This window comes from Cebidichthys violaceus, unplaced genomic scaffold (genome assembly GCF_023349555.1).
Source record: "Cebidichthys violaceus isolate CVI_PGR_0920_01 unplaced genomic scaffold, fCebVio1.0.p SCAF_21, whole genome shotgun sequence".
Lineage (NCBI taxonomy): Eukaryota > Metazoa > Chordata > Actinopteri > Perciformes > Stichaeidae > Cebidichthys > Cebidichthys violaceus.
This window is the reverse complement of record NW_027176384.1, coordinates 6,070,419-6,088,721: the sequence shown is the minus strand read 5'-3', so window position 1 is coordinate 6,088,721 and position 18,303 is coordinate 6,070,419. Positions and strand designations below refer to the sequence as shown.

General features: G+C 41.2%; 1 protein-coding gene across 2 annotated transcripts in view; it reads left to right on the top strand.

Annotated features, from left to right (window-relative positions):
* Nucleotides 1-17,484, top strand: part of scube1 (signal peptide, CUB domain, EGF-like 1) — a 112,506-nt gene extending 95,022 nt beyond the window's left edge. For both annotated transcript variants that reach the window (XM_068717061.1, XM_068717060.1), the window contains 13 exons: nucleotides 699-821; nucleotides 990-1,109; nucleotides 5,651-5,749; nucleotides 6,997-7,113; nucleotides 7,231-7,389; nucleotides 7,533-7,736; nucleotides 7,852-8,013; nucleotides 8,571-8,738; nucleotides 9,810-9,971; nucleotides 10,144-10,341; nucleotides 11,961-12,113; nucleotides 12,271-12,350; nucleotides 12,461-17,484. In XM_068717061.1, coding sequence (XP_068573162.1) covers nucleotides 699-821; nucleotides 990-1,109; nucleotides 5,651-5,749; nucleotides 6,997-7,113; nucleotides 7,231-7,389; nucleotides 7,533-7,736; nucleotides 7,852-8,013; nucleotides 8,571-8,738; nucleotides 9,810-9,971; nucleotides 10,144-10,341; nucleotides 11,961-12,113; nucleotides 12,271-12,350; nucleotides 12,461-12,613 — 1,898 coding nt within the window. In that variant the 3' untranslated portion in view covers nucleotides 12,614-17,484. The remainder of the gene's footprint in view (nucleotides 1-698; nucleotides 822-989; nucleotides 1,110-5,650; nucleotides 5,750-6,996; nucleotides 7,114-7,230; nucleotides 7,390-7,532; nucleotides 7,737-7,851; nucleotides 8,014-8,570; nucleotides 8,739-9,809; nucleotides 9,972-10,143; nucleotides 10,342-11,960; nucleotides 12,114-12,270; nucleotides 12,351-12,460) is intronic.
* Nucleotides 17,485-18,303: the final 819 nt, after the last annotated feature.

The following is an 18,303-nucleotide window of genomic DNA, read 5'->3' as shown; positions in this document are numbered from 1 at the left end:
GAGGGGTCACTGAGCGGGTGCAGACTGCTGCTGCTGAAAACACTCTCACAGCTCAGAATAACTTCTCGCTGGATAATAAGGATTACCTACCAAAACGTTTTAGTTTCACAGATTTACAGACAGGAATTTAGAAAGATTATCTTTGAAAAGCCTATTCTTAAATCAAAAACACAGGAGAGAAAACAAATTAGATCAGACTTAGAGAATGGATCACAACAAAAAAAAACATGTCACTTGCATTTCGTTGTGTTATACCAAGAGAGGTCTCTGTTATTAAGCTTTCCCTCATTGATATGAAAGGGACAAAATAACACCTGTCACATCGACACCTCACATTGTACAAACAGGAGGGAAAGATGCAAAACAAAAACATTAATTGTTTCTTAAAATGTAATAAAACACTGACATTATATTTTATATATTAAATGGTAAATAGATTCTACTTGTATAGTTCTTTTCTAATCTTCTTACCACTCAAAGCTCTTTAACACTACATGTCATCATTCACCCATTCATACACCAATGATGTTAAGGTATGTGGGTGTTTGTAACAGTTATGCCTTCACATTCTCTCATCTATAGAATTACATAATGCCCATAATCCAGATGTTTTGTCTTGTTGTATCATGTCTTACAACTGTGATTACAATCTCTTATGATTCATACTGACCATAACGCTTCCTGTGGTTGTGCCTCAGACATTGATGAGTGCAGCATCAGCAACGGGAGCTGTGAGTACGGCTGCATAAACACCCAGGGCGGCTACGAGTGTGTGTGTCCGCCTGGACAGAAGCTCCACTGGAACAAGAAAGATTGCATCGGTAAGCACCAGCTCTATGCGTGTGTTTGTGTGTTTGCATGCGTGTGTGTGTGTGTGTTTGTTTGCTTTTTTTGTGGCGTGTTGGATTCCTCGCAGCAGGCCAAAACACAAGTGCACGCGGGTGTGTCCAGGTGGTTGTCATGGTGATGTGACTCTGTGTGTTCCTCAGAGGCGGTGAAGTGTCTGCCCAATGGGAAGCCAGCACCCCGAGCCCAGCTGACGTGCGCCAAGAGCGGAGGGGCAGAGGTCTGCTCGCTCTCCTGCCCCTCCAACGCCCTCTTCCTTGCAGGTATACACACACACACACACACACACACACACACACACACACAGTTTATGCCAAAACAGTTCATTTGATTACTCAATAAGATAAAATGCATTGTGCTAACACATCTTTCATATTTCCTGAGCTGACTATCTATAGATTTACAGTAGGAACCATACATTATTAGTGCTGACACAACAAAACATGGAATTGTAAGGTTGATTATCTATGCAAATAATTTATGGAAAATACCAAACATTTACCAGTTATAGCTTTAGAATTCAGCCTTATCTTTCATTGCCTACCATTTAAAAACTGCAGCTGTCATCATTTTTAGTCATTCTAAAGGGATGTCTGTCAGTAAAGACTGAATCTCAACAACTATTGGATGGATTGCCGTGAGATTTTTTAACAGACATTCATTGTCCCAGTGGATGAATCCTGCGACTTCACCAACAGCAGGTCAAAGCTTGTACTTATTCGGTCACATATGTTGACGTCAACTCAATGGATTGGCACCAACCTCAGGGATTTATGGTTCCGACCATGAATCCTGAGGACTGTTCATCTTCTGCCAACATTTTTGTTTGGTTTTGAAATATCTCGATACATTTTGGCTGGATTGTGATGTTTGGTTTACGACCAAAAAACCTGCAAAACGAATGACATTCGCCTCAGCTGCACTTTGTGTTTAATGCTAGTTATTGAATGTTAGCATGCTAACATGCTAAACTAAGATGGTGAACAAACAAACCTGCTAACATTGTCAGCACCGCTGTGCCTAAATACATTTTTTATTTAAACCTTTATTTAACCAGGAAAGTCCCATTGAGATTAAAAATCTCTTTTTCAAGGGAGACCTGGCCAAGACAGGCAGCAACATCAGAAACACATAGTTACAGACAGAAAATACAGAACAAGACAAGTTAAAAGAAACTAAAAGTTAAGAGACAATGATGAATCCAAGTTAATTTAAAAAACATTTACATTTTTGGGAACCTGCCTGTATTTCTTTCATTTTAGATTTAAAAGCAGTAAGTGATATCAGTTCTTTGAGTTTTCAATCATTCTGCAACATATTCCATGATGAGGGTGCAGAGTACACAAAAGCCCTTTTACCCATTTCCGTTCTGGCATTTGGGATAGTGAGCATAAAGAAGTCCTGAGAAGGCAAGGAGTATTGTCCGACACGTTTCTGCATGATGAAGACACACAGGTAGTTTGGGAGCAGATCAAGGATTGCCTTATAAATGAAGGTGTACCAATGACAGAGCCTACGGATGGCCAAAGTGGACCATCCTACCCGAGAGTATAACTCACAGTGGTGAGTCAGAGCTTTACAATTGGTAATGAACCGCAGTGAACCACAGTAAGCTGTGTCCACCATACGAAGACAGTTAGCAGAGGCATGCATATAAAGAAGATCACCATAGTCCAACACAGGTAAAAAAGTAGCAGCAACTAGTTGCTTTTTTACATTAGTTGAAAAGCACAGCTTATTTTGAAAATAAAAACCCAGTTTTAACTTTTTTTACCAGGTACTGCACATGTGGCTGAAAAGTGAGGGAGTCATCAATCAAAATACCCAGATATTTATAAGAGTGAACAACCTCTATTTCACTTCCTTCAAGAGTGACCACCGAAGGGATATTCCGTGGCCTACTCCGACAGTTTGAAAACAACATAAGTTTTGTCTTATCTGTATTTAGAACCAGTTTCAGTTGACAAAGGGTATTTTGAACAACATTAAAAGCATTTTGCAAGAGATCAGTTGCCTGCCCAAGAGTTGACGCACAGCAATATATCACAGTGTCGTCAGCATAAAAGTGAAAGTTAGCGTCCACCACATTTTGGCCCAGATTATTTAACAGTAAATAAAAGTGGACCTAATACAGAGCCTTGTGGCACACCTTTATAGACAGTTGCAATATCAGAGGATAGACCCTCATATTTGATGCACTGAGACCTATTCTCAAGGTAGCTCATGAACCAAGCAACCGCTTGCTCCGAGAGCCCTGAGTTGAGGAGCCTTAGCCTTAAAACATCATGGTCAACTGTGTCAAATGCTTTAGACAGATCAATAAACAGTGACGCACAATGTTGCTTCTTGTCAAGAGCAACAGAAATGTCATTTACCACTTGTTGTAATAGTGTTATGTTTTTTCCTAAAGCCTGACTGATCAGTTGATAAAATGACATTGGTGTATAAGAACTCCTTAAGTTGTTTGCTCACAAGAGCTTCAAGAATTTTAGCAAGTACAGATAATTTAGATATTGGCCTATAGTTATTTAAACTAGCTGGGTCACCACCTTTAAACAGTGGGTGAACAAAGGCAGATTTCCATTTCATTGGTATTTCGTTATTTTTTATTGTCAGATTAAAAAGATATGCAAGTGGCTCTGCAACAAAATCAGCAGCCAATTTAAAAAAGTAAGGGTCTATACAATCAGGCCCTGAAGATTTCCTGTGATCTTCCTGCACAGGAAATGGGGTAAAATTAAAAGACTGACCAGTATAAACTGGAACACCAGTACAGGGTTTCACAGACCTTGGACAACAAGAGTCAAACAGAGAGCCAGAAGATATGAAGTGTTTGTTAAAACAATTCAGTATCTCCATTTTGTCATGAACAGCGACAGTATCCTTCATAATAAAAGCAGGTAAAGCTTGTGAGTTCTTGCTCACAGAGAGGGATTTTATAGTTTTCCAAAATCTCCTCGGATCATTTAAATTTTCAGCAGTAACAGACAAATAATATTCAGATTTAGCTTTCTTGATAAAAGAGGAACATTTGTTTCTTAGTTGCCTAAACACAAGCCAGTCAGTGGCAGAACCTGTTGTTCTTGCCTTAGCCCAAGCCAGGTTTCGCTCATGAATACTGTCTGCTAGATCAGAGGAGAACCAGGGATTATCACGTCCCTGTACTCTGTATCTCCTGAAAGGGGCGTGTGTATTTATGATTTGTGTAAAACCATTATTAAAAAAAGACCAGGCTGTTTCCACATCAGGGATTAGCTCTATCCTCCTCCAATTAAAATTAAACAAATCATGATAAAACCCTTGTTCATTAAAATGTTTATTATAAATGATACGTGGTTTTAATTTAGGGACCTCAGTGTTCCTGTTTGCAGCAACAACACAATGATCACTTAGGTCATTACAGAAAACACCCACAGCTGAGAATTTATGAGGAACATTAGTTAAAATCAAGTCAATTAATGTGGACTTCTCAGAGCACTTAAGATTTGGACAAGTGGGTGAATTTATTAACTGAGTAAGATTGACAGAATCACAAAAAGATTTAAAATCATTAGACACTCATCATTACATCCTCACAGGCTAGGGGTGCACTGCAGAGTGAGTATGAGAGGTCACTGATTTAATATTTTTTATTGTTTTTCTCTTCTTCTTGTTGTTTTATACATTTGGGACATTGATGTTTAGATCAGGACGGTGATCTTACAAGGAAGGGTGTCTGAAAGTGGTCTGGGTGTAAAGGAGATTACTTTAGATGTAAAAAAAATAAATGAGTATATGAATATTTTGGATAGCTATTTGTCTATGTAACTTTATTTCAATAGAAATATACTGTGGTCTTCCACTCTGTGAATGAGAAAAGTCACAGAGTGTGTGTTTAAGTTGGTGACCCAGCAAATTAAATATATTCTGTGCCTGTAAATCCCTCTAAAATGGCCTTTACCCTCAGATGGGTTGTTTCTGTCACACGTAGCCTCCCTCTGGTGGTGACGGCTCGCAGTCACAGATTTACCATCCTTTCCTCTCGATGCCACCGATGCTTGTCGAGAGCGCTCGCTCTCTTTATCGCTGTATGTGTTGACTCCTTGGGGGGGGCTCTGCACTCAGACTGATGTGTTTTTCACTCTGCGAGGTCATCTTAGCTTCTCCCGTCCCGGCACTTTGGCTGTCACCCCCGGCCTCTCCTCCTGCCATAGTACTTAACACACATCTGTAAATCGATTACATTCTTTGATCGCGCCTTCGTTTTTTCCACGGCGAGGCCTTCGCTCCGTTTAACTTGGCCGTCGCAGTGTGAGAATGATGGATAGCTCTCAGGCACGCAGTGAAATATTTGTTTTTCTGTCTTTTTGGAGAGCGTCTTAAGTTCACGGGAGAGAGCCATGTAAATTCCTGTGGCTTGATGCAGCTGGGGCTCTTATTTAATCATCTCGCTTTTATGACTTCATCCCTTGAATTGTCCCTCACGTTTGTGCCTATCAAGAAAGAAACAGGATTCATAGATCTTTCATTTGTGCTTTAATCCATCAATGGAGTTTTGAGGTCACATGGCAGCAGATTTTCCTCTGGGCTGTCGTTTCTGAATACGGCATTTCTAAAGTTCTTATTAATCCTGTGCGTGGTCTAGCTCACTGCCAACTGCAACACACGCACGACTCCGACGTGTGATGGAACAGGAGGACCAGGTCACACAGTCCTTCAGACCAAATAAAAACTCTCTGCCTCCCTAAGCTCTCATCGTCAAGTCTGATTTCTCTTCCCTCGCTGCAGTATAATATGTGTGTGTGTGTGTGTGTGTTTTTTACAGACTCAGAGAACAGCTACACACTGAGCTGCGGAGTACCCGTCCAGCCTGGGAAAGCGCCTCAGAAGAGGAACACCACCACGGCCTTACCCACCTGTGCTGGTACGGAAGGCCTGAGAAACACTCCAAATATTCTTCATAAAATGATGATGATGTTATGATCTACAGCATATATGTGATTAGTAATACATTGGGGGGTGATAAACATGTTCACGGTAAACAACAAGGAGATGAAGTGAGATAATAAGACAAGTTGTAGACACAAAATATACAGGTGCCAGCAGATATCCAGATGATGAATAGTATGCTGCTCATTGTTCACAGTCCAATTAGCAACTTGAGATGAGAGTTAAAAGGCGTGTACAACCAGATTGTTTCGCAAGTAGCCAGATTTTCAGGTCATTTTAAGCCAATAATAAGCTAAATTATTGTCGAACAATAGCCAATGCGATCCCAGATTGCATTTCAGCGAATGTCTTTTGCTTCTTTTGGTCCCCACACGGACTGTCTACATTCAATCAAAGCCTGCTCTAACTCAAACTACTCAGAATACTAACGTAACCCAGAACGCTTCCGATACCAAGATCTTGCACACAGATTTTGCATTGATATGCAGATATGTTTAATTACAATAATGAATTAATATTAATACTAACTATATACACACATATATATATTTATATAAACATTGCTTGTTTCTTTTCCCCACCACAGTCTTTCTTGTTGAATTTTCCCATTAAAACTGACCTCAATATGCTGATAGCCACCATTAGGCTCCTGTATAGGTGATTAATGGGGGTCTTTGACCAGGCAGTGTCTTCCATTACACTCTGTATGAGAAAGATTTGCAAATGTGACCAACCAAATTACCAATATATGAGAACCTAGACTAAACTGTTGATAGTGCACAGTCGGCAGCAGGTGAAAATGTCACACACAGTGTGTCCTGCAGTGTGAAGACGGCGACAGCGCAGATGTAGAGGTCCGCAAGCACTGAACAATTAGAGCAGACTGGGCATTTTTTTGGAGGGGGCCTTAAAGAAACAGACGCTAAAACGGAGCGTTTCAGACAGAGGGTGAACACAGGTATATGCGGTGAGACAGTATGAGAAAAATTAAGTGTTTTTTGGAACATTAATGCATGTAAAAGAATTTTAGTAGAAGCACAAAATACAAGTATGAACCTGAAAATGAGCATGATATGTCTCCTTTAATGGGGCAGAAAATGTCATATTGCATAATCACTTGAGAAGGTAAAAAAGAATACAAAATGTAGACTTTACACACCTGTAGTCTTACTACATGATGATTAACAGTCTTTTGTTTGTCTCTGCTGTGTATGAATCCAGACACGCTGGCCCCGCCTATCAAACAGAAGGCCAGGTTTAAGATCAAAGACGCCAAGTGTCACCTGAGGCCCCGCAACAAGGAAAAACACAGAGATTCATCCAGGCAGAACCTGCAAGGTACAGAGCTTATGCTGGGTTAGCAAGGGTTTTACACACACTATCATTTATAATTGATGTTTTAACCAAAACTGACTCTCCCTCTCCTTATCCACCTCTGTGTTTTTCACCTGGCAGGAGGCCAGTTCCCCTGCACCGACGACTGCCAGGTAACTTTTGTCAACCTCAAGTGCGACTCGTCTAAGAAGCGCCGACGAGGACGCAAATCTCCTTCAAAAGAGGTTTCCCACATCACAGCAGAGTTTGAGATGGAGATGAAAGAGGAGGAAGCCTCAGGTGTGGTGTTCTGTCTTACCTGTTTTGTCTTACTCCATTTGGAATGAAATAGTAAACTTTCATGTGCAAAGAGAAACACGCAGAAAAGCATCCACAAAGAAAATAATCAATTTGTTTTTTAATGAGCACCGATGTTTGTTCAGACACGTGCAATGTGGACTGCGTCCGGGAAAGGATGAAGCAGAAGCTGCAGAGCGCCATGCGGACGCTCAGGAAGTCCATCAACAAACAGCAGTTCTACATCCAGTTCTCCGGGACAGAGTACGAGGTGGCCCAGAAACCGTCCCGGGTACCGGAGGGAGCCGAGGCCTGCAGCACGGGACAAGTCCTCCGTGACGGCAAGTGTGGTGAGTCTGGAGTTTTGCTAGTTGTGGGTTGGTGTTGTGATGTTGCCGCCTTGTCACAATGAGGAAGATCACAGAAAGTATTCCTTCAAACCTGCACATGTGTCCTCCTCCTCAGTGAGCTGTGGCTTGGGGACATTCTACAGCGGCGAGCAGGAGCAGTGTGTCCAGTGTCCCCCCGGGACGTACCAGGACACAGTGGGTCAGCTGTCCTGTGAACCGTGTCCCAGCACTGAAGGACAGGGCATCGCCGGTGCCAGGAACGTGTCTCAGTGTGGAGGTAACTCACCGTCCCATCATTACAGTCAGATCTTTCATTCTTCCTCCAACAGTACTGAAACAATTGCTATATTAATCATATGAAAACACAACTGGAGCTGGTCCATTCTGAGTCTACAGCCCATTAAAGGTCCTCAGATGTTTCTCCTGGCTTTTGTTTCCCTCTTTTATCTTTGTCATTGCTGGAAATTGTGACATTTGAATTCATCTAAAAGTGCAGGTTTGCTGCGAAGGTGCAATAAAAGAAGCCTTCTCTAAATTGACAACACATACATACAATGTGGATGTATAAAGATGTTGGGTTGGCACCACCCAGTGGCCATTCATGCACAGTGAATCTGAGCTGCAGCCACAAGGGAGCGCCACAGACCACTGTCAGTGTATTCAGTGACAGAGCTTTTGCTGGGTGCTGAGATTAGAAAGATATTAACCAGCTGAGAAACTCTCTGACATTGTGCGGTTCATATATTCAAACAGTGTCTTAGAGAGACGTAAAGCTCACAGGTACATTAAGAGAAGAACATAGAGAATAAAGACTTTCTTGTGTCCTTCCCTCAGGTCAGTGTCCAGCGGGTCACTTCTCTTCCGACGGGTTCCGTCCATGCCAGCCCTGTCAGTTGGGCTCCTACCAGCCAGAACCAGGCCGTGTCCTCTGCTTTCTCTGCGGAGGAGGTCTCATGACCAAGTATGACGGATCAGAGTCCTTCAGGGACTGTGAGGCCAAAGGTGAGGCTTTGTGTCCGCATGTGCATCTCTATATGCAAACTGTACGTCTGTTTGTACAGTGTTTCTTTTGCACCAAGGTTTATTCAGAGTGCTTTACACAAAACATCAAAAGTATCCAGACAAAGTGCAAAAGAAATACACCACAAAATGACATTCAAATACAATTAAAACATTCACTAAGGAGCCAAAAGATTAAACAAATTCAAACAAGCTGAAATAGAATAAAGTGTAAAATACAAGAACTACAGTTGCAGTACAGTGCTTCTCAGCAGCAAACGGAGAAATCTTCAGCCTTGATTAAAAAGAACTGAGTGTTTTCTGGGAGTTTGTTTGGAGCATAGAAACTGATTCTCCATATTAAATTTTTAATCTGGGGACAGAAAGCGGAACTGTCCTAGATGACTTAAGAGGTCTGGATGGTTGATAATGTAGCAGAAGATCAGAAATTAACCATTCAGTGATTTATAAACCAACAGAAGTATTTTGAAGTCAATTCTTTGACCAACATAAAGCCAGGGGAAAGGTTTCCGAACTGGAGTGATCCACTTTCCTGGTCTTAGTGTGGACTTGAGCAGCAGTGTTCTGAATCAGCTGCACAGGTCCTGCAGTTATGCTATTTTTTGTATCTTCAATGTAGATACCAGTTTGCTGTCCAAAAAACTGACTATTAAAGAAGCGGTCACCTATATATACACCACTGTATGATAATAATCCATACTGAAGTGTTGTTGAGATGTTCCTCCATTAATATTCTATAGATTAAGAGCTTGATTTGCTTCTGTGTAATTGGAGCTTTTTTTCTGCCACTTTCAAAACTGTGTATGTGAATGCTTGGATTTGCATTGACACGAACCATTTGTCAGCAGATTCATTGCTGATGCCATCATAAAGTAGTGTTCAGTTTCACATGTAGACGATAAAGTCATCTATTCAGGCTTTTGTGCTTTGTTTACAGGACTGCTTTGTAATCTAGGCATTAATAACATCACAGCTGTGTGATGTATCTTGTAGATGACATGCTGTTTATCCTCATTCATTTTAATCTGCCTCCTGCCTCCTGTTCCTCCTCAGTGCACTGCGCTCCTGGACATTACTACAACTCCACTACCCACCGCTGTATCCGCTGCCAAGGAGGAACCTACCAGTCAGAATTTGGGCAGAACTACTGCATCACCTGCCCGGGGAACACCACCACTGACTTTGACGGAGCCACCAATGTCTCCCACTGCAAAAGTAACGCTGTTTAACATATACATTCAGCCTGCTCCAAAGTATTTAACAGCATGGTTGGTAATGAGTGCTACATGAGAATTGTCTTCAAGTAAAGCAGTAGATTTTTCAGATCATGGTGCTGTTGTATTAAAAGGAGATATATTGCTAAATGTTTCTGTTATTTTACCCTCAGACCAGCTGTGTGGAGGTGAGCTGGGAGAATACACAGGCTACATAGAGTCTCCCAACTACCCTGGAGATTACCCATCCAACGTGGACTGTGTCTGGACCATCAACCCGCCACACAAGAGGCGGATTCTCATCGTGGTACCAGAGATCTTCCTCCCAATCGAGGATGAGTGTGGAGACGTGCTAGTCATGAGAAAGAGTGGTAAAGAAATAATTGATCATTCTGATTATTTTTAGGTAAACATAACTAATCAGACATATTCATGGACTGAATGTTCCTAGTCTGCATGTTACTGATTAATTAATTCATTCAAAACTCAAAATAGATTAATATCTATTGCCAGGCCGCAGGGTTGGCCATAGAAACAGAAAAGGGGTAAAAAGAACATCCCCATTCAAAGCAATGTAGCAGGAAGGTCAGAACGGTGGGCATTTTTATGTGTGCCGTTGTTGTTAAGTAGGTGTGTCTGCAGGTCCATAGTACTGAAGAACAGGCCTGCTACATGACATGCCCTTGAAACGGTCGCAGTTCTGTTAGGTTTAGGCACCAGAACCTTCAGGCACAAAAACTACTTGGTTTGGAAAACATCATGGTTTAGAAAAACATCATGGTTTGTGAGAAAATAAATCTGTTACTCTGGAAGTTATGTCGGGGGGTGCGTCATGTTGTAATGTGGGTGTGTCGTGTAGTAAACTTGATCAGTCTTGCAGTAAAGTGGGGGTGGTGTGTAGTAAAGTGGGTCAGTCATGTAGTAAAGTGGGTGTGATGTGTAGTAAAGTGGGTGCGATGTGTACTAAAGTGGGTCAGTCATGTAGTAAAGTGGGTGTGATGTGTAGTAAAGTGGGTCAGTCAGGTAGTAAAAGAGTTGTGTTGTGTAGTAAAGTGGGTCAGTCAGGTGTAAATTGGGTGTGTCATGTTGTAAAGTTAGTGTGTTGTGTAGCATGCAAAACTGCAAATAGAGTCTTCTCGTTCCTCATAGCGGGCTACTTCCGTCAAAACTTCCGTATATACCTGACTTGTGGTGAGTCCCGGACTCACCAGGACTCACACCAGTGTCTGTACCTAGTGTGTGTTTCAGACCATTTGACAAAACAATCTCAACTCACAGTCACCTTACTGTTTTTGGCCACATCACATGGTCTTCATCAGCAGATTCATTTTGCTTAATTACCATGAGATAGTAGATTCCGAGCACCTCTAGGACTTCTCATCTGTGAAGTTGAGCAGTTCTTTCTTAACCTTGGAAACAGCAGTTAGCAAAACAATCCTGCAGGTGGGCTCAGGTGCAGGTAGATTTGGAAAATGTTCAAATTTTTTGACAAACTGCTCCTGATTTTGTGACAAACTACCAGCTTCAGTTTGTCTTGCTGTGCTCATTTCAACACAGTTGAGCGCTGAAGCTGTCTACCGGTGCTAAGCTCCCTCTGGGAAAGCAACCTTTCTTCTTCTTAAGGCTTATACAAACCTGTGTTGTTTAGTCTAGTTGGATCCGACTCTGGTTCCCCTTTTGATGTGATTAGTTGGGCACATCTGAACAAAGCAATCATACTACAACCGCACCAAGACCCTTTTCAGGAAGTGAAGAAACAAATTGATTCTGGGGCAAACAGTACATAAAGGTGAGAGATGCTTTCTCAATTGAGTATGTAGTAACCCAGAACACCGGGTTTCCTGGGATTTTTACACACATCTAACCAAGAATTTTCCTGTGAAAAGAAACTGAATTAATCTACTAAAGGTTTAGAAACAGCCTTTAAATCCTGTAAAATCACAAGGATGTGTAGTAGTACTATTCTAACATGTTTGTACCATTCCTCCAGCCCTTCCCACCTCCATCACTACCTATGAGACGTGTCAGACCTATGAGCGGCCCATCGCTTTCACCTCTCGCTCCCGTAAGCTCTGGATCCAGTTTAAGTCCAACGAGGGCAACAGTGGCAAAGGCTTCCAAGTCCCATACGTCACCTACGATGGTGAGTCACCTTCAACACAGCTCAGACACTTAAGTTGGATCGAATCTCACATACAGGCTGCGAATTTCCTTGTGAATCATATCCACTGTTCCTCATTTTTATACTGCCATCAACTTACACTCTACATACTCTGTCATCAAACCCTGTTCTGTTCCAGAGGACTACCAGCAGCTGATAGAGGACATAGTGCGAGATGGCAGGCTCTACGCCTCCGAGAACCACCAGGAGATACTGAAGGTACTGACAGATACAGTACCAGTCTTTCATTCAGAGGGAATGTCTTTTAACTCACCTCATATGATTGGACCAGTGGGATGACACTTTCTGTCCGTGTGTCCTCTCTACAGGACAAGAAGCTGATAAAGGCCCTGTTTGATGTGCTGGCCCACCCCCAGAACTACTTCAGGTACACGGCACAGGAGTCCAAAGAGATGTTCCCCCGCTCCTTCATCAAGCTGCTGCGTTCCAAAGTCACCAGGTTCCTAAGGCCGTACAAATAGACCGGGCCCCTCCACTGTCCCTTTAAAGACCACCGTTCATCCTGCGTCATTCCAAACCCAGCAACCTAAATGTAACCCCCCCCCTACCCTGTCTACTTCTCCCCTACCTGGGTCAACACATTAATGTACCCGTTTTATGACTAAACATCTTCATTTCCTTTTAACACATTATTAACTGACACCCTTTCCTCCGGTTAGTGCAGCGCTTCTTTCGCCTGGCTCCAGACCTTTGAATCCTCCCACTCCACCGAGGTGATTACTTCGTCTGGCATCATGACATGAAACAGCGGTTTCTCAGATAAAGCAATCGCGCTTATGAATGCCGCGAGGGAGGGGGGGTCCACGGTTAGCCAATTAGCACCATGGGCGGGACTAACGCCATTGTCAAACTGTTGTCAAGCTGTGTGCTGAAGGTAGCATGCCTTCTCAATATCACCCGACATCCTAGTTTGTTTTTACTTCGCTCTGCTACACTCTTAAATCCCTGGCAAAACCAGTATGTTGGCATGGCATCACACACTGATACCGCTCAGGCGGATGCGTTGTTCTCTAGTGAATGGTTCGGGAAAATCAAATTGGTTTCAGTGGAGGCCATGTCCGACTGACGATGGAAACGGAGTGTAAAGAGTCGACAATTCTGTCTGATATCAGGCAAACTTTTCGTTTAAGGTTTGACCGATATGGGTTTTTGCAGGCCAGTATTAATATTTTTGATAACGTAGCATAAGATACCTGATATATATTATGTGTATATATTGTTTCTTTAAATTTGACATGTGTGAATGTTTTTTTTCAATTTTGGTATTGTAACATTTCAGTTAAGGTTTAAAGTGGGGGTGCAGGTTCTAATTGAATATTGAATAGTATTTTTCAACAAAAGAATATATATACAGTATAAAGGGCATGGTCAGACACAACATAGCAAACCTTTACATCCTTTGTCTGAGTCCAGTTATAGCAACATGCATATCATTACATTATTTTGATTGTTGTCACTGAGGATACACAATCTTGCAGCTGAAAGGAAACCTGTATATTAGATGTTATAGTGGCTATTATAGTTTCCCAACACATTTGTTACTGACCAGCTTAAAAGCTAAAAAGGCCAATCAAGCTGCGGTGGCAGTTTGATACCACTCTCATGTCTGTATGTTAAATATCAAGCAACAGACATCTTAGCTTAGTATATAGACTGGACAGAGAGGGAAACAGCCAGCCTAGCTCTCTCCAAAGGTAACAGAGACAAAATCTGCTCACCAGCTGAGCTCAGTAATTAACACGTCATATCTTGTTTGATTAATTGGGACTCCCTGGTCCTTACTGGTCCTCACTGGTCCTCACTGGTCCTTACTAGTGCTCTTCAAAGACATTTTTTTTTGTACCTCGGACAAGCGCCAGGTTAGCAGTTTCCCCGTTTCCAGTCTTCATGCTAAGCTAAGCTAACCTGCTGATTTAGCGTCATATGTGATGCACGGAAATGAGAGTTATTGATCTTCTCATCTAATTCTGTCGGACCATGTGTTTTAGTATATGTAAAGCATGAAAAGTCATTAATGGTTATTATTATTATGCATTCCTTAAGTAATTAAAGTACATATTATCGTAAAGTGGAATTTAGTAAATGGCCAGTTTCAGCAACCCAATGTCGGTCAAACCCTATTTCAGCACGTCATAAACTATCTCCTCTAGTCTCCAAACCATCCCCAGATTTTTGCACCTTTGTCGACAACTTCACTCCTCTCATTTTATCCCGCTCTGCTTGGTTTTCTGTGTTTTTGTTTTTGTAATATTTATACTGAACATGTCAGAACTTGCAGAAGCCCAAATCGCAGCTGTACACCGCATACACAGGTGTGTAGGATGTGTGCTTTTGTGTGGACCACACACGGGTGTACGTGCACGATGTGTTGAGACTTATCGGCCCACACAGTGAACATGGATGTATTCTGAATTTGGATTTCGTCATTGGCCCTGATGTGCACAAGACAGAGATAAGAAAAAACTATTGGTGCACTTAAAACCTATTTTAACATGGAAATAATTTGAAAGAAATGTGAAAGTGGGGAAACCATTCCGCCTTCAGAGGGTGGAAGATCAAATAGGGTGAATCAGAAAGTCTATATTGTAATTTTTTTTAAATAAAAAAAAAAGATATATAACAAAATGAGATAAACTACCTGCAAGTGACAGCTTGTTACTTTAGAGAGAAATGTATGTGATGTAACTAATATTTGGAACTTTAATTGCACTTGAATTTTATATTTTAAACTGTAGGAAAAAAAAAAGATCTAAGTTACGTATTTGTTACTTTTTTTTTGTGTGTGTTGTTTTGAAATGTCGAGAGAGAAAGACAGCTGTGTCTCCTGCACTCTGTAGCTTGCAGTGACCCCGATATCTCTCAGTTACAGTAGAGCTTCAAGTCCCATTCACACACACAGTGAGAAAAAACATTTCTGTTGAAGCTTCAGCATCTTGACGTTAAACTGATGATGATGATGAAGAAAAACAGTGTTGGCATTAGATCACTTAAACCACCACTACTGCCCAGTCCTGCTTCACCCCGCCAACATGTCCTATAGCTGCCAGAGAGAAGAAGCATCGTCATAAAAGCTTCTTGTATGATGGCACTACTTACATACATAGACTATATGCCTGTTTAAAAAAAAAAATACTTACAATATCCGCATCTACCCAGATGCAGTCTCTTACCATTAAACAGGAAGTATAGTGTGTATGCTATGCTTTACTTTTATAACCCAACTAAATGTTTCTGTGTCATTCCCGTTGGTACTAATATGTCTATGAAATCCTATACCATGTATTGAAGATGGGCTCTATATCTGCACAATGCGACTGGAGTTTGGAAACATGTATGTTGTGACCAGAGCGTTGGTCTGGAGGTGAATGTAGTGGCAGTGGGAGATAGGAGGCATAGCCTCTCAGTGTCCATAGCACTCGCAACTCGTCAACTGTAAACCAGTAAACTTTATCTGTGTGTTGTGTTGTTCATTAAGAAGCAAGCCTCGCCTGACAGATGATTTAAAAAAAATGCACATGTAACATTCCTTGTTGGTGTTGAAGCTCCTCTAGAAACTAAACTCGCAGTTGTATCAAAGCTTACAGATTCGACAGTAAAGGACCATCTTGGAGGTTTTGTATGTTTAAGCCCATTTACTACAAATCTTGTATCCTACTACGTTTTTTTTAAACCATAGGTTCTTAAAGTTTCCAGTCGGCTATTGGTTTCAGTTAATTTCAGTACACTCTCATAATCAATGTGCAATATTTGTTTAATATTTTGGGAAATACACTCACATCATCCTGTCCATGATATCCACTCAGGCTGTCGTTATTTACTGTTTGAACTTATACCTACGAAAAGTATATAACCTACATAATCGTGAGCCAGGGGGTGCAGGGCTGCCGCTATGGAAGTCAGGTATGTATTGAAGAGCAACAAAGTCTGTGCAGAAACACACAATGCCACATGGTTAACGTTGCCACACGATTGGTTAGGTTGAGGCAACAGAACTACTTGGTTAAGGTTAGAAAAAAAAGTAACGGTTTGTGTTAAGACGATAACGTAACAACATAGCATAATGTTACATGAAGAGCGTAAACACAAGATTAATTTCTGATTTCACACAGGACAATAACAACGGTCTCCTGGGTAAAAGTCCTGTGTTTTTTCCATCCAACACTCCCTCCATCTCCAAGTGAACTTTCTCACTCTCAAGACTAGTTATTATACCAAGCAACTTTCAATAATGGTGGCTTGATATACTACGTCACTTGCTCTGCACAAATGCAAAAATGTTCTAATAACAATTAAAAAATATTTTGGCATTCAACATGTCCGTGGTTTGCAGAAATGTACGATACCAACATTTATCCTTGAAGGCTGTGTTGGGTCTATCACATTTTCAACATCTGCTTAGTTTTGAATAATATTTTAGTGTGGGCCAGCCTTCCCTTTTGATTGTCATACTGCACCGAAATGAAACCAATAAGATATGAAGGTAGGAAATAAAATAATAAAAAAACAAAGTTATGTTAAATATTTGTAATAATTGGGCTGACGGTTGGAAAACCACCAGTGTGTTCCTGCATGGCACTAAGGGGGGTTTTAGTCCAAAATAAGATATTAAATGTGGAGAACCAATAAGAAAATGGGAAATAATTTTGAAGACCATACATTGGCTGATAATCACCCCCTTAAAGTAGATACGCTCTCTAGCTGTCACCCCAAATGTCAGTGAGGTCACTGGATCATCACATAGGTTCCCCAGATAAAACCATACTGTCGTTAGGCACAGTTCTAGGCCTTGCCAAATACCTGCCACACACACACGTCGTGGTATGGCCTACTGTTTGAGGTGGGCACCGTTCAATATGAGTGTTATGAAAGAAATTATATGAAATGCTCTAAAATGCATAATTGACTGTTTGTTTTTTTCTTCTTCCTGAGAATGTATTATATTGTGAATGGGTGGATGCATGTGGTGTGTGTGTGCGTGTGTGTGTGTGTGAGAGTGATTGAGAAATTCTGAGAATGAATGTGTGTGCAGTAACTGTGTTTCTGTGTGTGTGTGTGTGTGTGTGTGTGTGTGTGTGTGTGTGTACGTGAGTTTTTGTGCTTGGCGCCTGTGACAGAGAAAGAGACTGTGTGTGTGTGTGTGTGTGTGTGTGTGTGTGTGTGTGCGTGTGTATGTGTGTATATGTACTTTAGTCCAATTTGTAGAGGAATAATTTTAACGTTTGTGTTAGTCGGTTGTACCCAAAGAGAGAAACTGTAACGCAGTGTTGTGCCATTGTTTGGTCCATGAAACTCCAGTACTGAACAAATTAAAATAAAACAGTAGCAGAAAACAGTCTCGGGTCGTCTCTTTTGTATGTCCCTGTAGAATGTAGAGCAGTGACGGGAGGAGCCCTCAGAGTGACTCGTATCTGCTCATTATATCTCTTATCTTTCCTCAGATGTGGCTTTGTGTGGCGTCACACGCACAACTGGCCCCGAAAGTATGCTTCTGGAAAATTTAGCTGACGCTGCTAATGTTGCGCTTATCTTCGAGCGACACAATCAGCGAGGCAGATCTGGATGTTGCATCGGAAACACTCATCATCATCCACACTGGGAGTTTTTTTCTTCCTCATCCCATTGATGCTCTCTTTCTTTGTCTTAGATTGAAAGAGGAGGTGGAATAACCTGTTTCTCCAATCTGCCTGTGCTTGCTCACCTACTTAAGTAAAGTGACATTCACTAGTTCCCAGGAGTTGATGAATCCTGCTGGTCGCTTGAGGTTTTGAAACCAGAAGTGCAACCGAGCGCTGGATAAGATATTTTTAGGCAACCGAAATATTACAATTAACTTTCATGAACTGAAAACACACATTATATATTATTATTATTATCATACAACCCATACTATGACATTTTTATGGCATACTATATACTTTGACTTTTAAATACAATTTGCATGGCATATTGCATTGCCACTGTGACATATTTAATGAATTAATTTAATATTTTTAAAATTTTAATGAATAAAATATACTATACTATGACATTTTTCATGCTCATTTTATGGCATACTAAACCATTTATTTTTATTTGACATACTATACTAGAACATTATTTAAAACATTTTTATGGCATACTATACTATAACCTTTTTATGGCATACTATACT